This window comes from Lampris incognitus, chromosome 19, assembly GCF_029633865.1.
Source record: "Lampris incognitus isolate fLamInc1 chromosome 19, fLamInc1.hap2, whole genome shotgun sequence".
Classification (NCBI taxonomy): Eukaryota; Metazoa; Chordata; class Actinopteri; order Lampriformes; family Lampridae; genus Lampris; species Lampris incognitus.
Window position 1 is genome coordinate 18,165,951 of NC_079229.1, and position 24,030 is coordinate 18,189,980.

Here is a 24,030-nt window from a genome sequence, read left to right on the forward strand (position 1 = left end):
GCAATACCCAACTGAATTTGGTTAATTCAATCCATAACTGCTGCTCGCCTCAACTAAACCAATTACAGCTGATTCTCCTATAGTAATTAATAAGTGGGGCTGTTGTTAGCACATATTCTAGGTTATATATATGGGAAATAAAACAATCCATACAATTTGGAAAGTAGACCCCCCCTTCTTTTTTCTCTTTTTTTTTTAGTTTGATAGTACTGAGAGGCTGCACCGTCAAGCCTTCCAGAGAGACACATGGTGTTGAAAAGGAAACAGGCAGCCATGTTTATGTGGTCTCGAACTATCTAGCTGATGCTGCTGAGCCATTGGCTGGTGAACTGAGTGACTTCTGTCGGACTCGGCCTCTTACCACACATGGCCTAATTAGCCTGTAGCATCCCCACCCCGGCAGGCTGCATCCCCGCAACGCTTGCAGGCACTGCGCTGCTTGGGAGCACGCGGAGGTTTATTGGGTGCGTAAGAGCAATATCTATCTAGTTTGGTCGGGATCAGACCCGAGTCCGGTTGTCCCACTGGCTTTGAAACCGGGAGATAACGAATGGCGATGCTGGAGACTGAAAGGGTTTTGTTACCGCGGAGCCAAAATGTTTCGCAAGGGAGACGGTGTCTCACAGCTGGCCCTGCGCTGAAACGGACCAAAACCTAAACCTCGAACTGTCTTAAGCAGCGCATGTCCGGTGAAGACCCTGTTGGATATCATATTCATACTCCAAAATAAATAAATAAATAAATAATAATAATAATGATGGTGGGTCGACAAAACGGGCTTCCCCCGTGACATTTGATACGGGGATTTTAGTACTATCGAATTATGGGACTTAAAAGTTTGCAGTGAAGCGCAAAATGGCTAATTGTCTCTCTCCAAGTCTAACATCAGCTGTCATAGGCGCCCCCCTCCTCCTCCTCCTCCTCCTCGTCTGCCACTGACCCCTTATGGGCCCTTCCCACCGCGCAAACCAGGGGCTCCGGAGCCAAAAGGGGTCAACGACTTCATCCAATCGTCCTTGATTACTTGAGACATTGCGTAAATCGATTAGAAAACATTAAGTGACTCTGAATAAACAAAGGAGATCTTGAACGCGCAGAGGTGCTCAGTACCGCGACACGGCTTACTCCGAACAAACCCGGTGGTTAGTAGCTGACGTCTGCGCGGGGAGGGGGGGGGACCGCGTGCGCGTGCACATTCACGCATGCGCACACGCGTCTTCAACTGCCTGCTCCACCATAAGAAATGCGATTTAAATAATGAAAAAGTTCATTCCTCTGCTAAAGTTCACAATCCTGTAAGCAAAAAAATAAATAAATAAAATAAAATAAATATCCGATTTGAGGAGATTTGAACGCAGGCAGGGAAAACATTAACTTTACGGCGAGACAATTGAGGAGCCAAACGGGGCGGCTGCCTGATCCGCGGTTTCTTTTATCCACTTTGAGCCAGGCATCGCTGTATAGGCCTGCATAATGCCGGTGTGCTGTGACAGCACATATCACAAATCGCTGTCGTCCCACGGTCACCTATCAAGCACCGAGGTCTGCCAATTTCATGGGTTTGTGTATCCCGAATATATATGAAAAGAGCGGATTAAAACTGTGTTAATGTTTCCTCTCTCGGTTAATGCAGTTTATATTCTAGGTTTAGGACACCCCCCCCCCCTCCATCTCTTCTCTCTCTCTCTTTCCTTTTCTCTCTCCCTGCATTCTCTGGAGCCAGCCAGGGGGAGTGTCGCCCCAGGCCAAACATATGCTTCTTTCCATTGCACTAATCCAAATGCAGCGTGGAGGAATAATTGCTCGAGTGGCCATGGCTTCGCAGGGCTTTGTCCCTCACTGGCTCCCGTCAGCCAGGCACACGCCATTTCAATCAACTCTTTTCTTTTTTTTCTTTTTTAAAGGCACCTCGCTCTCTCTCTCTCTCTCTCGCTCTCCCTCTCTCTCCCTCTCTGTCTCTCTCCCTTCATCAAAACTCAGACCTTGCAAATGATGCGAGCGTTTAACCAAACGTCTTCACGCCTCACGAGCACAGCAGCATCCAAAAAAAAAAGGGGTTTATTTATTTTCTTTGTCATATGTTTGTTTACGTTTTTCTCCCCCCCCCTTCTTGGAAAGGCGGATAGTATGGGTGGGTGGGAGGGGGGGGGGGTTGTCTGATGACCAATGCTGTGTTCGGGTAACTTTAGAATAGGCCTATAACACCTGAGTCCTGTCCAACGCCTGTTTTACAGATCGGCAAAATAGATCCCAAATATTGTTCGTTCAAGGAAGAGGAAAATCCCCGTCATGGAGCCAGAAATCTAACACCAAAGCCTTTTGATTTCCCTGTCTTTGCCTGATTTATTATGACAGCATCCATTTTAGCAATTGTGTGTGTGTGGGGGGGGGGGAGTTGCAAATAAGATCTGTAAGAAATTCTAAACTCGCCAGTTTTGCCCCCTAAAGCTGGTGTGACCTACACACCAACCCCGAAGCAATATAGGAGCGCCAGTCAGGACGAGGGCAACGACGAAGATAAAAATAATATTACTGATAATACTAATCACCATCATTGTCATCATCATCATCATCGTCGTCGTCGTTGTCGTCGTCGCCACCTCCATCATCATCATCATCCTCACCAAATCATCATAGCAAGAAGAAAAATAACACACACACACACACACACACACACACACGCACACACGCAGTCCTTGAAATATACTCTCACAGACTCTCTCCTAACAATATTGGCATTTCGTTTGAATTAAAATTAATTGCCAGCACGTGCATATGTTCAAAGTTCGTTCACAAAACAGTGTTTTTGTCAGCCTGACAAGACGGGCAGGATCCATCGAACTCGGACGTTACAAACTCGTACATTTCACTTCCAAATCTAGGTTTTTTTGGGGGGCGGGTCTTCATTCGATAAGTGAAACACATTGTCTATTTTTCCGTGATGGATTCATCATGTTTCTCCTGCCAGCGCAAAAATGACAACGATGGGACACCTCGTATGTTTTGTTACAGATAGCCCCTTACTCCCAGACACCCTGTGCTTTAAAACTAACCCCCCACACGCGCGCACGTGCACGCGCGCACAGCCTTATTTTCTGTGAATCAACGATGAGAAATTACTCCAGTAAAACGGAGCGTTTGCTAGGAAATCGCATATTTCCACGGATAGGAGCTGGAATAAGAGAGCTGGGCTGGGGTACTATAGAGCACTAGGGGTGGGGGGCGAGTGGGGGGGGGGCGTTGATGTCTGTCTGACTGAATTAATAGACATGATAATTTCACACCGAAGAAGAGCACTATTTCATCTCGCGAGCTATCTGTCCCATCACAAAAGGGTCACTGCGCAGCTGTGCCAAACCCAGCGTTATTATGAACTTTGATGATAGACTCCCCCTTTTTTTTCTTTCTTTCTTTTTTTTTTTGCCATCCCAGCTCTTCGCTCCGGGCAAGCAATAGCTGGGGGCACCGCCATGCCTCCCCGTGATAAAGGACTTTACTCTGTGTGTGCACAGAAAGCAGCAGCAGCTTTCACTGCCCGACCCTAATCAACTCACTGGTTCAGGCCTATAGGACCCCCCCCCCCCACACACACACACACACACACATCTCTCTCTATGTTATAACACTGCCAACGTTTGGGCTATTGCACATTTTGTTGGATATTGATTTACTTCTTTATCCACATGCGCCTGATTTTCGTTTTGGGCAGATTTGAGTGACAGAGGGTTCAAACATAAAGGGGGTTATTTTTTTCCTCCCCCCCCCTCCCCCCTCTCGTGAACTTCGTTTAAATTTCGTTAACTGAAACATTTATTTTGGAAGTGGTGCACAGACCCATGAACAAAGAAACGGACCTTCCCCCCCCTGCAGCGTTTTTATGGTTGATAGTAGCAGAGCGCCAGAAATAATCTAAGGCCCGGTGACTGACAGGTCCCCTCCGCGTGAGCCTCCTCTCTGCATCTGCCTTTGCCGTAAACCGGTTTGCGCGTTGTGCAAGACAAAACACGTACGACTGGAAGTGTTGGAGTCGCTGCACTGATACCTTATGCCATCTCTGTCACCATTTTCCTTTTCCTAACGCCACAGTCTCATTTCGGGGAGATCTGTGAACGTGTGTGTCGCGCGGTCGTGTGTGAGTGCGTGCGTGCGTGCGCACGCGCGCGCGCGCGTCTAATTTTAAAATGAAAGTTGCAATACTATTAGTGATGCCAACGCCAAAAACAACCGTTTCTCCTCATCAGCCATTCTCGTTTTCTCAGTTCGTCTCGTTGTCATCGCCGCAACATAACGGCAGAGAACCGCAGAGCTGAAATAATGAAGATGCTCCCCGGTGCGTTTCTGTCACTCCCCTGCAGCGGAAACAACACGTGGCATCCCCATCCTGCTTCTGAATTTGCTAAACATTTCACCATTTTGGGCAAATTTAGAGTACACGAGTCCCGTCTTGCACCCCAAAAGTTGTTTGCAGGATTTTGGGATATGATGTTCAGGGCATATCCGTTGTTTTTTTTTTGGTTTTTTTTTGCATTATCTACAGTTGATAATAACGGAAAAAAGATGGGCAAAAGAGAGGGGGGATGACGTGACGAAGGTCATGTTCAAATCCACAGTAAACCACATGCACATGGCGGTACAAACCACCAAAACACCTGTTGTTGTTGTTGTTGATTTCCTTTTATTGTAGTGACCAATGCTAACAAAAGCACTACAGGAATGGTTGAATGACCACCACCACCACTGCTGCTGCTGCTGCCATGGGCAGGTCCCTCCACTGACACCCTGCAAGCCTCAGATAGCTATGCACAGGCACCAAGTATCAGTAGATGTGCAGGACTGCATGCATGGGAGAAATGAGGGGAGGGGAGATTTTGCTCCAAGAAAACTTGCAAGATGATCGATGGAAAGCAATTTTGTCGGGGTTCGGTTCTGTCCCCCAACCTTTGTCGTAAAGCTTCCTCCTGAACCTTATTCTCAATGCATATTGCATAAAACACCTAGGTTTTGAGTCTTTAGAAAGATGTTTTCCAAAAATAAAATAAGCTATCTCAGCACAAGTTGACTCCCAGTCGAGGGGATGCTCTGTCAACACGTGTTCTCACCTGTTAACACTGTCCACTCCTCCAAACCTCCCCTGACACGGTGGTTTTGTTCTCTCTGTAGCCTCACATGAAATTTAGTGTGCCATCGGGCAACACACATCATTAACCCTCTCCAGTGCATGAAGAGAGGCACAACACTGTTTTACCTGTCACAAATGCTGACTGGAAATACATCGCTTAGTGCAATGCATTTGACATTATAGCTGATGGGTAATAGTTGTACCTTTTCACCCCTGTAACCTTGTGAACCTGACGAGGCCTCATCTGCGCTTTGTTATAGATAAAAAATTTTTTTTAGGTGATCTGAATCATAGGTGACAAAACCAACACGTCGAAGCAAATTTAACAACGCCCTTTTCCTTTACTCTTCCATCGTTAATTTATATTTTCAAAACGTACGGTGTTGAAAACGTACTCTCGTCAAAACCATAATTGTTTACGACCGCCCATAAATTACCGCTCAAGTCTCGCTGTCGTCGTGGGCAGATCTCTGGTTCTGGGCGATAATTTATTTTTCTGATAAATGACCGCTTTATTAGCTTAAAGGAGAGCTGTGCATGGGAGACAGTGAACTGCGGGGCTCGGTCTGGCCTCCAGAGTGGGTGCAGAAACGGTTTGGATCTCACCACAGGCTAAACACCGCCAACAGGACTTGACACTGCAGAACAATTTCCCAATTACCTTTTGACATGCATATTGACACAAATGCACAAAAACTGTAATTTTCTCTCTGAATGTGCTAGCTTGAGGGGGTCACTTTCATGCCAGTGGATTGTCAGATGTGCGGCTGCACGCTCCCTCCCTCTTCCTCTGCCTCTTCCTCTCTGGCTCACCCTCATATTGGAGTGTCTGGGAAAGAGGCTTCCTCGCCGACGACTGTGTTGCCATGGGGGAGGCCATAATGGCTGAAATGTGTACTTTTAGGTGGAAGCTAATCTTTGCCCCCCACCCCATTTCTCTCTCTTTTTCCTATTTTCATTAACAGTTTTCCTTTTTTGTGTGGTGTATATTTCAGTTGGGAGTTGTTTAGATCTTCTACATACATCTCAAATATGTCCTTCAAGTATGAAAAAGAACATTTTGGAAAATAATTTTCACGTGACCTTCTCTCACTTGTGGGTCATGATTTCCGAAGGCCTCGTGGATCTGAACGTGATGTGATAGCTTACTTCGGTCCAGCTGACAAGTATCGTCTAACGCCACTGAGCAGTTTTGTGCCAAAAACCTCGACCTTCCCTGACAAACTTGGCAAACTCCACAAAGACACGGCCTCTACATCGTCAATCTGAAGGTGCTCACCAAACTCAACATGCCAGTTGACACTAAAATGCCATAACCACTGGGACGTTGTCTCGGGTTTGAGATGTCCAGGCAGCAAAGAGAGGGGAGAGGACTATGGCCGTGTCATGATGAGCTTGTCATCGCGTGAGGCTTGACTGGCACATGCTAGGCCGGATTACAGGAGCCGGCGTTGATGGAGGGTTACCCTCACACTGCCAGCCGCCTCCTGTCAGGGACCCCGGAAAAGTGGGTCAGACTTGGGCTTGGCTCTGCCCTGAGCCCCCCTGCCCCAGCTCCCGTCCCAATGCAAGAGCTTGCTGCAGATTAGGATCAAGCCTCAGGCCTCGGACAATGGCCAAAGCCAAGGCGGCCGTCCCAGCATTATCTCTCAGCCCTCCCATAACGCGTATTTCCAGTATCCTTATGCTATGACGGCCATCTTAAATGTATCTTAAGCTACGCTGACATATCGGTCAGTATCGACTCTCTGATTCATCGAGTCACCTCAGACGTACTTGACGGCCTGCAAAATAGCAAACACAACACCGTAAGTAATGGATGGCTACTTTGGATATCTTAAATCCCCCAGAAAGCGTGACTTCCGGTCAACAACGAAGCTTAGCATAACCCGAAACGACTGCTAAATCCACCAGCAGTGGGGTTGTTTTTGTTTTTACATCATCAGTCCCTGCCCTGTCAAATGCCGCCCCCCCCCCATCCCTGACAGATAACCTGTTTTCATGGCATTCGGGATTCACATCGGTGATGCACAGAGCGCATATGGTAAAATGCATTGACTGACAGACAGTAAAGGATGAACGGCTTTGAAGGTTTATGAATCGGATTTGAACCCGCACCGTTCTACGTACAGTATATGAGATGTGTTGCAACTTATTGACCCCACAGATTACCCCAGGCGACTTGTAATGTGTTACTTTATTCATCCCTGTAGGGAAGTTTTTGCCTCACTTGTCCCCTTTGGGAGGGGCCCTAGCACAGGAAAATAACAGCCCCTGGAGCTGGTGGGGATTTAGAGTATCGCTCAAGGACACTTTTGCAAGGCAGATGCTTGCTGACACAAGAAGCCGAACATGGGTCCTCCGATTTCTTTTCTCTCAAGGCTTCTCCGCTGTGCATAACATGAAATGCTGAGGCTTCTTGACTCTCTTACGCAAGTTTTACAGATTGTGACGGGCTTGGGTGGCGGTGACAGGCCGGGGGCGGGATACTTGATCGGATAAACTTTACCTGCAGCGCAAACCACCTTAGCGTAATCACGTTTCATCTGATAACCATTCAGCTGGACGCCATCTTCTCTTGTATATGTCAGGACAAATGAAATGCTAACTGAGGCCAAGGTCAAAAAACATGCAATCCAGCATCCGGGTGGCATGGTGGTCTATTCTGTTGCTCACCAACACGGGGACCGGTGGTTTGAATCCCCATGTTGCCTCCTGCTTGGTCGGGCTACCTTACAGACACAATTGGCCGTGTCTGCAGGGGGGAAGTTGGATGTGGGTATGTGTCCTGGTCCTCTGGTCGGTTGGGGGGGGGGACTGGGGGGTATATCGTGATCCTCCCACCCACGCGTTACGTCCCCCTGGCGAAACTCCTCACTGTCAGGTGAAAAGAAGCGGCTGGCGACTCCACATGTATCGGAGGAGGCATGTGGTAGTCTGCAGCCCTCCTGGATCGGCAGAGGGGGTGGAGCAGTGACCGGGACGGCTTGGAAGCGTGGGGTAATTGGCCAGATACAATTGGGGAGAAAAAAAGAGGGGGGGCCTTCAATTAAATGGACGTTTTTCACAATACAGCCAAACTGACACAGCATCTCTCTTGCAATAAGGTGTGTGTGTGTGTGTGTGGGGGGGGCAGTCTGGAAAGGGATGTGATCATAATAAAGTGATCATGGCTGAGGCTGATATGCCTCCACTATAGCTACATTAATTAATTAATTTTTTGCTATTTCTTCCCCTTCCAGTAATGACGTCATCCTAATTGCCCGGTAGGTACCTGTTACTGTTCACAGTTGCTGTAGCTAAAACTCCCAACGTTTCACCATCCTTACCCCCTGAAGAAGCTGGAAAAAAACTCAGGAGAAAACAGACGAACTTGCACCCAGCGGACGTGGCTTCATCACGGAGAACCCCTCGTTACTTCCTGCCGTGGCCTTGGCCCTCGCCACCGAGGAGCAGCAGCTCAAATGAGCTGCATCGTCTTTCAGCGGCTGCCTAAATTAACGCCGCCACAGCTAAGGGGTTGGGGGGACAAACGTCAAAGCTTTGCGGTGGCAGCTCTGTGTTTAACACAAGTTCCATTAAAAAGAGCCCATTACTACCACTGAAGGAAACAGTGCCCGGGGCCTCTCCAAAGTGTTAGGAAAACCTCATTGATAATTAAATGTTGGTTACCCCCGGTATGCATTGCTCCCGCACTTTGCTTACCAATCAAACCTCCACCCACCGCCGCTGCCTGCCACCATTTGCGCTCTCCTCGGTGTTTATCAAGGAATCATACAGCTCTCTAATAGGCGCCAATTAGAACCAATGGGGGCTCCGGGGTTAATTATTCCCCAACACATCATTTGATTGAGCGCGTTTAGAGCGGTACAGTGTTGGGGGAAACCGGTGACGGGCCTAACAACGGGTTTCGCATTAGTCTCGATGCGCACGCGTGAGAAACGTGCACGCAGACGCTGACAGAAAAAAATGGATGAGGGCACACGCTTATGTGGCTGCATGCGCATGCACATGCACGTGCACATGCACATGCACATGCACGAGCCCCCCCCACAAACACACACACACACACACACACACACACACACACACACACACACACACACACACACACACACACAAATAATCCGGGATAACCACAGACTAGTTCAGGTATATTGCTGTAATATTGCCCGGGTTTTAAAAGTCCGAGCAGCCCTCCGACTCCAGGCATCCTCCTCCTCCTCCTTTGCACCTCCAAGAGAGGGAAACACAACGGTGGAGAAGCGCGTCTCACGCCTACCCGCTCCCAAAATCATCCTGCCGTTGATTTGATTAAGACCCGGGGTTTTGCACGCGGTATTCAAAGCTGCTGCTTTGCATGCCGCGCGCTGCTCAGAACGGCTCGCGTTCTGTCTCCCTGAGCTGGCGTGAGCCTACCGGCGCGCGAATGAAAAGGGGGCGAGTTATTAATCATTTACAACGTGGAATAACATGACCAACAAAAAACAAATAATGACCCCCCTCCCTCCTCCCCTCCCCAAATATAGAATATTTCATTGCTGAACAAAAAAAACAAACAAAGAAACAATCGCAGAAGGGGGGGGGGGTCGTTATCTCCTCTTCAGGTTCTCTCAAAAGCACATCATCATCATCAATAATACAATAACATGAGGGGAGGGGAGGGTAGGAGGAGGAGGAGGAGGGGGGCATGGAGCTATCCTTGAATGGTAAACACTAGCAATAGACCAAAGTAAAGAAAGGATAAGAAAAAAATAAAATAAAATAAATACATACAAGGAGCAGTGGGTGTCTGATTTACGCCGGGCAAATAGATAATAATCATTATGTTGAAGCGGTGCTTTCCCTCAGAGTCTCACTCTGAAGACGCCGAGGCATTAAAAGTAAGTTGAGAATGAAGCCTTTGACAGGTTGTTAATGGGTCGCTGTAGGCCCATCTGTCTCACTGCAAACACAGCAATGGTGGGATTTTTTGATTTGGGTGTTGAAACTGTTACCACTGTCACTGTAAACAATAATTGTCAAACATATTTACCCCACAATCGCTTTAGCAGATGTTCCGCTTTTTGTTTCAAACAGCTTCTTTTTTTTTGTGTGCGTTGTATCTCCTCTCTGCAGACACACCACATGCACCTCCCTCCTCTCTCACACACACACACACACACACACACACACACACACACACACACACACACGCACACGCTGCCTCACCCCCCAACTAGAATATTGAGCAGGTATTTGCGAAAGGTGCTCCAGGGCACAGGGTGCGAGGGGTGGAGTGGGGTGGGAGGGTGGTGCAGTGAGGGGAGGAGGAGAGGAGGGTGGTGGAAGGAGAGAGAGAAAGAGAGAGGGAGATGGAGGGAGGGAGGGAGGGAGGGAGGGAGAGATTATCTGGGCCCTTCATCAGCGGTGCAGCAGCCCCCCCCCTCCGCCCCACCTCCCTCTTCTCCTCCTGCCCATCGTGGAGCCCCGAGGGCTCAGGGAGGCGGCCTCGTGCCTCGCAGTCATGCAACCTCTTTATCACTCTAATCTGTTAATTGTATGCACTCAATTGGCACATGGTGGCTTTTTATTAGAGCCTCCCCACATTAACTAGACAGAGAATGCAGAAAAGCTGGCGTGGCCCTCGTCTCTTCTGCCTCTCCCCGGTGTCTCAGTGTCTCTAGCCGCCCCGCCGTTTCAGGGAGACGCACAGCGGCCTGTGCTGAGCCGAACATCCTGCGTTTGGCAGTGGCTCCAGTCAAGATGCCCTGACACTCGCCGTACATGCATCTTTAGTAGCTTTTATTTTAAAAAAATCAGTTTGAATCAACAGCCGCATAAATTAACGAGTAACAAAAAAGAAATCAATGAAAATTCAATGAAAGCCACAAAATGGAAAACCAATTTACGGGGACGTCCACAGAGGAGGCATCGTGCAAAGAGTGTCGATTGTCCAAAATTAAAAAGAAAAGAAATAATCTATCTCTGTGTTCCTACTCCTCCCTTCTTTTATTTGACCCCCTTGATGCACCCCCCCCCACACACACACAAACAATGGAGGCTCGGCCCTTTGAAAAGGAGGAATGAGCACAGGGATGACCCCTTACAGCAGGCAAACGATCCCATCTGATTTCAGGTATTCTCCTCTCCGCCTCCTGCTTACTCCTCCCGCTGTCTTTGTGCTGCTTGTTACAGTGAGCTGATCCCCTCCACCGTGGAGGCTCCGAGGGCCCCGCTACTAAAGGGCCATAGGTCTCCCTTCTGTCCCGTTCAGGCTTGTCTGTGGCGACTGCTCTCCCCCCCCCCCCGCCCCCCCTCATCTGCTCGGCTCTTCCTTTGTTCCTCGGGCCTGGGCTTTGTATCAGTTAGTCTATTTGGAAAACAGGGAGACATGGAGGGGTGGGGGGTGGGGGGTGGGGGGCTCGCTCGGTGCACGCCGACATGTGCACACGCACACAGACAGGTACACACTATACAGATTTATATACAGGGTTTGTGTATATACAAACATATGTATATATAAATACACACACACATATATACACACACACACACATGCACGGACACACACACACACATGCACGAACACACACACACACACACACACACATGCACGAACACACACACACGCACGAACACACACACATATTGTACACATATATGTGTACACACACACACACACACACACACACACACACACACACACACACACACACGCATGGACACACACACACATGAACGAACACACACACACACACACATATTGTACGCATATATGTGTACCCACACACACACACACACACACACACACACACACACACACACACATGCACGAACACACACACACACACACACACACATATTGTACACAAAGATGTGTACCCCCACACACACACACACACACACGCACGAACACACACACACATGCAAGAACACACACACACACACACACACACACACACACGCACGAACACACACACATATTGTACACATATATGTGTACACACACACACACACACACGCACGCACGCATGGACACACACACACATGAACGAACACACACACACGCACACATTGTACACATATATGTGTACCCACACACACATGCACGAACACACACACACACACACGCACGAACACACACACACACATTGTACACATATATGTGTACACACACACACACACACACACGCATGGACACACACACACACATGAACGAACACACACACACATACATATTGTACACATATATGTGTACCCACACACACACACACACACACACACACACACACACACACACACACATGCACGAACACACACACACACACACACACACACACACGAACACACACACACACATACACATATATTGTACACATATATGTGTACCCACACACACACACACACACACACACACACACACACACACACACACACGCATGGACACACACACACACGCACGAACACACACACACATATATTGTACACATATATGTGTACCCCCCCACACACACACACACATGCACGAACACACACACACATGCACGAACACACACACACACACATATATATATACGCACACGCACACGCACACGCACGTGTGTGTGTGTGCGAGAGAGAGAGAGTGTGTGTGTGTGTGTGTGTGTCCATCTGGTGCAAACCCAGGTGCTTGTACACATATATGTGTACCCACACACACACACACATACACACACACACACACACACACACACACACACACACACACACACACACACACACACACACACACACACACACACACCTTTGCATTGCTTTCCTCGGCCCTCCCTGACCAAAACAGCTTGTGTTTGTTGTCAAAAGAGTGATTAAGAAAAGGACCTCACTCCGCCGGCTTCTTCTAAGCTGCAGGCAAAGGTCACCAGAAGCGAAATTCTGATAAATTAGTGTGTTTTTGTGGGTACGCCCAGATTAATGTCAATATCAGCATTTCACCAAAAAAGCAGCTGTTACCACGGCTGTAACAAATACCCAGTCCAACAGCGTGTGCCACAAAAGATGACAGCAACTTTATTATTCAAATTCCTGAAACATTTGAATGTTGATTACGTGAAGAGAAACAAATCACTTGCAAAGGAGCTGGAATTAAAAGGGAGATTTGCATGCTTCTGCAGGGTCACGGCTCTGAAGTTCCTTCTTCTCCAATCTCAAAGGCAGTGGGCGCAAAGCGATTAACAGTACAAGATGTTTGGCGTCTATAAGGAGCCGTTTTACCTTTGACCAGGTTTTTACCTGAGTCCCCGTGAGAAATGCGGGCCTGCCACTTGGTGACAGAACAATGGAGTGAGCGATTTATGGCGGGCTATTAACAAGCCCTGCTTTCAGGCCCCCACACTGCAAACAGGTGTTTTACGAGTCCGCCCCCACATTGACACAAGTCCTGCTACTGCGCCACCCTTTCCGAGTTTCCCTCAGCCACCCCCCTCCTACTCCCTAACTGGAGTTTTCCAGGGGGCGACGACGTCCTTGCTTGGACCTAGACACAAGGCCCAGGACTGCAGTTTTAGACCACATCAGACCGTGTGTTCATACTCACTACCCTTGTTTCGTTTCCCCGGTACTTGACTAGCGAACATTTTGAACAGAAGAATACTTCCACGAATGACGACTTTCTGCCATGTGGGAACATTGTTAGTTGTTCATTTTTTTTTGTTGTCTTACAGCCATGGAAGCTGAAAAATCAGTGCTCCCCCCCCCCTACCGGTCCGGGGAGGGCTGCAGACTACCACATGCCTCCTCCGATACATGTGGAGTCGCCTGACAGTGAGGAGCCCGCCAGCGGGACAGAGTGCGTGGGAGGATCACGATACCCCCCCCCCTCCCAGGTCCCCCTCCACCTCGAACAGGCACCCCGACCGACCAGAGGAGGCGCTAGTGCAGCGACCAGGACACCTCCCCATATCCGGCTTCCCACCCGCAGACACGTCCAACTGTAGGGTGCAGACAGTGAATTGGGACACGGCTACCACCGTCTGTAGGGACGCCCGACCAAGCCGGGAGTAGCACGGTAGGTAGGCCACGGAACAGACCGCTGCGCCACCCGGACGCGCAGAAATACCCGCGCTGAGGACGCAATACAACTGTGCCCCGAATACAGGAGCTGCACGATACCCTCCTAATTGCAAGAGGGCACATTAGTGTGTGTTTTGGTGTGTGTGTGTGTGTGTGTGTGTGTGTGTGTGTGTGTGTGTGTGTGTGTGTGTGTGTGTGTGTACTGGCGACTACAAACATGACATGTCAGTCTTGCAAAACCTTATTAGACGAGTCCCGCCGCCGTCAAAGCCACCCCGTGTCCTCGGTTGGATTTATCCCCACTTATCTTGACATCGCTCATGTCAAATTTACCAATTTGGTTGTGACAAACAGGGAAGAAAGTATCAAGTTACAAATTGGGTTTAGGCAGGAGTAGATTCAATTTGTGTAATTTATTTCTTCTTCTTCTTTTGTAGACAGGAGTTTTAACTGGTTCGGCGGGGTCACGGTGAGTGTGTGTGGAGAAAGAGATGTGGGTTTGTGTGTGACTGTGCCTGTGTGCGTGTTTGTTTGTTTAATGGATGTTTGTATAGTGTGTGTGTGTGTGTGTGTGTGTCTGAGTGCGCACGTGGATATTTATGTTTGAGCACGATCGCGTAGTGTGTATTAGGATCTGCATGGTTAATGAAAAGTTTCATTTTCCCTTTGCATGCTATATATATATATATATATATATATATATATATATATATACTTTTTTTGCACAAAGGTGTAATTGGGTGAACGTGCAGTTTTGAATATTTGAGCGAGACAGAGCGAGAACGAGATTACGGACTAATCACCAAGCTTTAGTTCTGATTTGTCGGCCTTGTCACACGAGCTCCATGGGGTCGCCAGCCGCGTGTTAGATATCGCCGGTCGCGGTGACTTTTCAACACGAACACCTCAGAGGGGGAAGAAGACAAGCAGGAGCCATCCTCTTCCGCCTGCCAGGGGGGGAGAAGATGACGAGCAAGGAAGGGGAAGAGGAGATGGGACTCGCACCACCAGCCGCTGCCAGCGACCGAGGTCACTAGCCATGCTAATCAGTCCACATAGTAGTGCTACAGGCGACATTAGCCAACGACCTGGAGATGGACCCCGGCGCCCAGTCAGGAAAAAGTACCCTTCACAGCAAATGGGTCATCAGCAACGATCTTTTAATGGCGCCTGGTTTGACACGTACCGCTGGCTCGAATATTCGGTTGAGATGGACGCCGCTTTCTGCTTCACCTGCCGACATTTTTTTGGGTGGTGGGCAGCGGTTCCATTCGGAGACTTTTTTTTTAATGGATATACAAACCGGAAGAACGCAACAGCAGCTTTTAAAAACAGAATGGGAGTGTGGCACACAGGTTCGCCGTGGAGGCATGGGCTGAACTTAAACGAACGAAGATAGATGGCTCGAGACTGGGAAACATGATTGACGCCGGTCATTCAAGAATCGTGCAAGAAAACCGTGAGTACATGACAGCTGTGGTGATGTCCCTGCGTTACACTGTAACGTGCATGGATAAGTAGACACGTTAGCCCTTAGCTAAGGGGTCGGACCCTTTAGTCGAGCGGTTAGCGATGTCTCCCGCGGTGTGGGAGATACGGGTTCGCGTCCCGGCTGCGGCTGTTCATGTGGTTGCCCCCCCCCCCCCCGACTTCGCTACAATACTGCGTACCAAGGCAGTGTGCAGCGAGTTCACCGGGACGATGACGAGCGGTCAGAAAATCAGGGGAATGTCGTGGAGCTGCTGAACTTAATTGGCGAATTTGACGAGACTGTAGCAAAGACATTGATTGACAATCATAGAAATGCCAAATACACACATGAATACAACCAAAACGAGATTCTCCAGTTAATGGCAGGTATGGTCAGAAGTGAAATAAGTGCAGAAATTAGGGAAGCTGGTTGACGAAAGAAAGATGTCAGTAAAAGGGAGCACGCTTCCATAGTTTGCGTTATTTAAGAGGAGAAGAAGTGCATGAAGAATTCCTGCCCTTCACCTACACAGATGGCCTGGATGCCGACTCGCTCCCGAGAAGCATAAAACACACCCTCGGCCAGTGCAACATTGACAAAAACGTGTGTGGGACAGTGTTCTGATGGAGCTGCTGTCATGTCGGGGTGCAAGAACGGGGTACAGCAGAAACTAAAACAGGAGGTGCCTCATGCATTGTACATCCACTGCTATGCGCACAGGTTAAAGAGGAACTTTCATGCTGTTTCTGAGCACATCTTTAACACGGGTGGTTTGAATTACAACCGAAAGGTAGGTGTGGTTTCGTGATTTCATAGCTATTGGCTACTGAAATTCAGGGTGGTCGTGTGGGTGTGGCCAGGTGGGCTAAACACTGGTGCTAAACCGCTTGCTGCTTGCCGTAGAAACACGAGAAATTCACTGGTGACAGCCCCCTTCTTGCTGTTGTCGCTTTACACAAAAAAGGGGGAAAATGGCGAGCGACGAGACCACCGACAGCAGCTTTGAGGTTGAGGATGTGGAAGATGGTTCCTCTTTCTCAGTGGAAGTTGACTACTCGCCTCACGATTCACGAATACGTTGCTCAGCCAATACAGCCGTATTCCTTCGAGCCAAAAGGGGCGTCTCCGCTTTTATAGCGTCCCGCTACGGACACGCCCTCTATGCTAATGAGAATTCGTGACGCGGTACGTTACCACATTTTCGCCAACCGGAAATCAGTTACTTGGCCGCCGATATCGCTCGTCTGGAGATAAATGTGATTTTAGGGCTACCATTCGGCTCATCGATCACATCCACACTCCTTACATCGATTAACAACAGGAAAAGTCGGATTTTGATGCAAGCATCTCTTTAAACCTCGTTTTGGTTGATGTGGTCAGCAACGTTGAAGCAGCAGCAGAATTTTTTGAAACTGTACAAATGTACAACCTCCTTTCCAACTCAGTCGCCCATGATCTGTTCATCAAGAAACGGAGAGAAATGAAAACAACTGCACAGCCAGTCGAACTTCAGAACCTATCCGGAACACGCCGGGCATGCCAATGTGCAGCGTTGGTGGCTATCCGGAAGTCACTGTCTGCAGTACGGGCAACACTTCCGGATGTCGTGTCTCAGTCTAATGCACGGAGGAAAACTGATGCCAGAGCTGTGAGTGGACTTATTGACGAACGGTTTGTGTGGCTTCTCACACTTTTCGAGGATCTCTTCCGGGTCACGAAATTCATGTCTGACTAACTCCAATGCCCCAGTCTTGAGCTTTCCTTCTCAATGGACTCAGCGAACTCGGTCGTAGCGACATTGTCAGCTAAACGCGCAGAGGAGTCGCGGAGGGAAATTCGGGACAGAGCAACGGACCTGTGCACCAAAGCCGATTGTGCTCGTTTGAAAACGACAGTGGTAAGTTTGTATATATTTTTATTAATAGGGTCGATTTGGAAACTGTGCTGACCTTGTCTCGTTTTGTGTGGCCTGTTGTGCTCTGTTAACTCTCTCTCTCTCTCTCTCTCTCTCTCTCTCTCTCTCTCTCTCTCTCTCTCTCTCTCTCTCTCTCTCTCTCTCTGTGTCAATTTTCTTTTTTTAAAGCTGCCGCCGTGCAGCATGCATGTCTTTCGCTGTGACAGATTGTGTGCTGCTGGTGTTCAGCACTGCGGATAGGCCGATGTGACACGTTGTTTGTGTTTATAGGCTACGTGTTATGTTCTTGTTCTAAACGCTGCCGCCGCGCAGCCTGCAGTGGACGGCTGTGCCTGACAACACGAATGAGTTGAAATAGCATGAATAGTATTGTCTAAACTCAGTAGTAGTAGTAATAATGACCGTCCACGTCTGTTGCTGTCGATGTAATTTTGCGTGTGAAAAAAGGAGAGTGCAATCATCTAACCCATAGTCACCTAATGCGTGATATTTCTAGCTGTTGGAAGGGGGGTGCTATTCTATTATGTATTGATTTGAGCCCCTCCACTGTATGGATGAGCCCCACCGCAATTTAGCCAAAAAAAATACTGCAGCGAAATAATTATGGGGGAGCAATCGGGGAACCGCCACAGTCGGGGCGCGAACCCGTATCTCCTGCACCACGGGCGACAACGTTAACCAGTCGACTAGGGGGTTTGATCTGTTAGCCAAGGGCTAACTTGTCTACTTATTCGTGTACGTTACACTACCCCCTCTTTCGGGAAGCTTCAGCATACCAACTCTCTCACGTCTCTCTGGGCGCACGCGCTTCCGATGACCTCACGGTCTCACCATCCCACTTCCGACACCAATGCAGCGAATTTGGGGGAGGGGGGGCAGGGGGGGCAGCCCCCCGAACCGTCACAGCCGGGACGCGAACCCGTGTCTCCTACACCGCGGGCGACAACGTTAACCAGTCTACTAAAGAGTCCGACCCGTTGTGTCAATTTATTGGTGTACGTACTCTGCCGCTGCCACTGTAATAAGCCAGAAGTGGGTACGAAAGAGATCTGTGTGGTTTAGCTTTAATGTTATTACAGAGGGCAGCTACGGCTGTCTTTGATGACGTCTGTGTCACCCAGACGAAGCCCACTCACTCTTCACAGTTAAAGAAATGACTCAAAGTTCAGTGTGGCTTTTACGTCTTATGCTGCTTCGTGCATTGGGTGGCACGGTGGTCTAGTGGTTAGCACTGTTGCCTCACAGCAAGAAGGTCTTGGGTTCGAACCCCTGGCCGTCCCAGGTCCTTTCTGTGTGGAGTTTGCATGTTCTCCCCGTGTCTGCGTGGGTTTCCTCTCCCACCATCAAAAAGACATGCACGTTAGGTTTAATACTCCTGCCTGTGCCCCTGAGCAAGGCAATGGAAAGAGGAACTGGAGGTGGTCCCCGGGTGCTGCAGCTGCCCACTGCTGCTAATACAATAGGATGGGTTACATGCGGGGAATTCATTTATTGCAATAATGCAATGTCAAATAAAGTGGTTTTCTTTTTCTTTTTTTTTTAGCTTAGCTGATGCTCGCATGATTCAGATTAAGTGCGACCACTGGAGGGGCTTGTAATAGTTGATAACAGCAAAGTGTGAGGGTCACAGGCTCAGTGCACATGACATTAGATGTAATAAATACTGTGACGTGCCTCAAAATGAATGCAGGATCGCTTCAGCCTCACTGTATGTAGGAAAGGACACACTGGGAGAAAGAGGCGGGACTCGGGATGTGGATGCTTCTTGTTCTTTTGACTTTTCCCCCCTTTTTCTCCCCAATTGTACCTGGCCAATCGCCACGCTCTCCGAGCCGTCCCGGTCGCTGCTCCAACCCCTCTGTCGATCCGGGGAGGGCTGCAGACTACCACATGCCTACTATGATACATGTGGAGTTGCCAGCCGCTGCTTTTCACCTGTCAGTGAGGAGTTTCGCCAGGGGAACGTAGTGCGGGGGAGGATCACGCTATTCCCCCCAGTCCCAGCCCCCCGAACAGGTGCCCCGACCGACCAGAGGAGGCGCTAGTGCAGCGACCAGGACACATACCCGCATCCAGGACGCATACCTAATTGTGTCTGTAGGGACGCCCGACCAAGCCGCAGGTAACACGGGGATTCAAACTGGCGATCCCCATGTTGGTAGGCAACGGAGTAGACCGCCCCGGGATCCCGGACGCCCCGGGATGTGGATGTTTCTTAAAGGGAACAGGTTGTGACAGAACATGAGATGTGAGAAGGGAGTACGTCTACTGTCCTGCCTGGGGGGGGGGGGGGTTGTGTGTGACATGAAGCTAATTCCCCAGAAACAAATTTATAAGGGGCACAGGTTAAGGAAGGGAACGGTTACTTAACGCCATCGAAGGATTTCAATCAGAAACGCTATAAACGTGCACGTTTTTAAAAAGAAACCCGCCGCTTTGAATCTTTGTAGAACTCAGACCGATAAATGATGTGGCGACTGCTTCAGATGAAGACGTTAAGACAGAAAACCACTTCAAATCCACCGCGAGACGTCGCTCCCCCACCTGCATGCGTGCTGGCAGCACATTTTAAAGTGGTGGACTCCTGAGAAGAAAAACTTTTTTAAACTTAATTTGAATACTGCATGATTTAATTTAATGGCATAAACCCAGTCGCAGCTTACTGTAGGGTACTACTTACAGAAAGCACAACTAATTATATGGTAATAAAATGTCATGGTTATTCAGACGTCATATAGGTTTGGAGGCCATAATAGATAAGGGTAATTACAGCTAGGTGGAATTAAAGGATTCTGGGCAATACCCTGACAGGTTGAGTTGACTTCTATTTCCATTTCATCTCCATTAGCTCACATTCAAATTGGGGCAAGAAAGGACAATTTTTGCACTTTGCCTTGACTAAAATTACTAGCCATAGGCTAGCTGGCGAGTAAAACAGCCATTCCTGTATGTATAGCTTAGGTTTTATCAAAACTATATATATATATATATTTTACAATAGCTTACAGTTGAGAAATGCTGGGAAATTAATCGCGAGGAAGTTTTTACAGTGGGGGGGGGGGATGGGAAGAAATGCGGCAATGTAAGAGTGGCAGGCCACTTTGTGCATGCATGAGATATAAATACTGTTTCAATGAGCCACCAAAAAACTCGTTTTACTGACACATTTGTTTTGATTAGGTGCACTGCTGCAGAAACATATATATATATATATATATATATATATATATATATATATATATATATGTATATACATTAGTCAAACCACAGTGTTAATGGGTGTAAGAGTCCCCCCCCCTTTGTTGGCACTCTAGCATCGTCATTTAATGCCCCTTGGATGTGTTGGAACAGTGTTTAAAAAGTGAGGCCTTAAATGCACTCAACACTTAAATCAGAAAACTGCCTGCGTAACGAAACATGGCTTCTTGGCCGTTGCACAAGGCAGCTTCGACGTCGCCGGTCCAGCTTTGCACTGGGCCAGACACACTGCACTCCAGACTGCACTTCAGTTAAATAGCTTTTATTGGGTGACTTTTCACCAGGCTTAATGGCGATACATTTTATTCTGACTGTGTGGGGGGAAGCCCGAGGTGTGTAGGGCCAACATAAGCGGAAGGGCTTTACAACTTAAAGGAGCCCTTCCCTTCCGGCACTGTTTTATTACAACCACTGTTTACATCTCCCAATACATCCTCCGTATTTCCATTATTAAGTTTGGACAAATCATTTGCCTGGGGTTCAAGGTAGTACGCCATCGAAACGTAATCCTACTGTTGATCTTATTACTGCCAAACCAAACAAGCAGAAATCAATTTCAGCAGGAAAGGTAAAGGAAGGAAGGGAAAAAAAGAGGAGGAAATTAGATCCGAATGATAGGGCGGGTGGTGGTTATAGGGGGAGTGGTGGGGTTTTTGGGTATATATGCTATGAATGTTTTGTTCACTGCCCAAACATGTTGAAAAACAAACAGTGAGTGGTAATTTTCGAGGCATTAAAATATTGCACCTCTTGACATAATACCCCCCCCCACCCCCCTTATGCCCCGGAGGTGAAATCAGACACCTGGAGTAGTGCTTTCCATATTCATTGCACACCTTGCTTTGTTTTAAACGCTCGCTCTGCAGCGTGAGAAAGCATGGCTCCTCCGGCTCCTTCGGTACTGACATCTCCTCGAGTCTGATCCACTCCTCTGACAGCTCGTGGGTTTTTTATATGCACCCATTTCACATCATTGATTGACTTAATGGACTTTTAATGAAAATACACATGCTAACTCGGTAGACTCTTGGCTCGCTCACCTCAACAAAAATAGCAGCCACGCACGATAATGGCAGGTTCAGCTTGGCCTCGTAGAACTAAGCACATTCACATAGCTGCACTGAAGTAAAACGCTTTCCCACCATGCATCTGCCAGAATAGTGAACGCGTTGTCAAACTGACATCATGAAAAGAGATTTTATTTATTTATTTACTTGGCCCTGATGAAATTTGCACAGTACTTTCCTGTCCCATAGTACAATCCAGGTAACATGGGGGGGGGGACAAAAACTTTGAAAATTCTGCAAACTACTTGAAAAAAGTTGCTGCCATGCAGCCATTTTTTTTTTTAAAGAACAAGGATGCTGTAATGAAGCCCCTTGAAATCAATGCAAATGCTGCTTGTAGGGGCAAAATCTGAGCAAAATCAAAATTATTTTATTCTATCCTTACTCAAAAAAAAAATAAAAATGAAAATTCAGCGTGGAGGGGAAGAGTGAGAAGTCGGAGACAGTGCTGTACTATGTCCACCAGACACAAGCACAGTAGACTGTCCCAGCCTCGGCTTATCCCGCTGTACCCCTGGAAGAGAATGGGTGAGAGAGAGAGAGAGATGTGATAAATTAGCCCTTAGAGGAAATGCAAAGCAGAGACTCTGGCAACAGCCTTCATGGAACCCCAATAAAAAAAGCAACATGCTCAGTCTCTCTCTCTCTCTCTCTCTCTCTCTCTCTCTCTCTCTCTCTCTCTCTCTCTCTCTCTCTCCCTCTCTCTCTCCTACACTGTGTTCCTTTTGGGTGGCACAGAGAAGAGAAAAACAGGAGGACGCGTTAATAGGGTTAATGCCAGATGAGTGATGTCATGGAAAAGTTGTTGGTCTTTTGCACTATCCAACCACTACCCTTACAATCCGCCTCCACCTCCTTGTTTGTCCATGTGGGGGGTGACAGCTTGCAAATGCTCTTACACTTACATGCCTGTGTGCATGTGTGTATTAGTGTGTGTGTGTGCGTGTATGCATGTGTGTGTGTGCATGTGCAGCATTACAAGCATGCACGCAGGTATGCACAGGAGAATTCACAGGCACGCGCGCACACACACACACACACACACACACACACACACACACTCACCATAAGGATTTCCATGTGTTATAATTTTAAGATATGTGAAAAAAACTCACTTTTTAAAGAGAGTAGTCAGTGGTTATGTTAACGTAATATTAATTAAAAAAATGTGTGTATGTGTTGGTCTATGTGTGTGAACCGACGTTTGTGTTTGCCCTCGCTGACAGGGAATATTGCTCAGAGTAAGATGTGCCAACAATGAACCTAAGCAGACAAGCGCTTGTGAAGATTTCATTGTAAACTAATTTCTTGAGTTTATTGCACGAAATATGTATATGTAAAAAAAGAGGTCATTTATATTCTGCTTTCATATGGTCGAGTCCACGGTGCAGAGCCTGTTCCCAACACATGGCATATTCTTTAAAGATCATACATATTTCAAATATGTTAATACGGCGTGGAATATATGCAGCGCAAGGTTACAAAACGCACATTAGAAAGCCATGAATTAATCTCATGAAAAATGCAAACCTGTCTAATTATTCGTGGGGACAATCATCAATTGCAAAACAGCTTTTCGCATTCAAAGACCGAGAGAATAAATAGTCAAATGCTCACCTCCTCATTAGCATTTTCTGTGTTAAGCATTGCGGTGTTTTGAGCGCCGGTCAGCCATGCAAGTTGATCCGAACCAACCAGAATTCCTGAGGACTTTCGCCCTCTTACATCATGCTGCGGAGAGTAATGGGTGAAGAAGTCCCTTTCTCTCTGTATGCAAATTCCCGGGAATGTGCGGAGGCCCTTAATGTTACACACAGTTTATTTTCCAGCTTTGCTGCTCTAAATAGCTTTATTTGTGGGGAGAAGCAACACTGGACATGTGCGCACCCGAATGCGAGCACATGTGCGCTCTCATGCGTGCACGCACACACACACATCACACACACACACACACGCGTGTGCATTGCAAGTACGTGTGATAGTGCTCATAAACAAATATACAAGCAAACACTGTGCACAAACACCATGGCATGCAGTCTATCTCTGTTCCTCTTTTCTCCTCACATACGAACTCTGCAGTACATTTTCGTTTTAGGGTATCAGCTGAAAATAGTGAAACACGAAATAGCACACACATTAATTATAGGGACACTTAAATGGCACACAG

The 24,030-nt window shown here is 47.9% G+C and overlaps 1 protein-coding gene across 1 annotated transcript in view; it reads right to left on the reverse strand.

The window, feature by feature from the left end:
• Positions 1-23,525, reverse strand: part of tmem14ca (transmembrane protein 14Ca) — a 45,863-nt gene extending 22,338 nt beyond the window's left edge. The window contains exon 1 of the mRNA XM_056299344.1: positions 23,481-23,525. Within this exon, the coding sequence (XP_056155319.1) occupies positions 23,481-23,510 (30 nt within the window). The 5' untranslated portion in view covers positions 23,511-23,525. The remainder of the gene's footprint in view (positions 1-23,480) is intronic.
• Between the last annotated feature and the right edge of the window lie 505 nt (positions 23,526-24,030).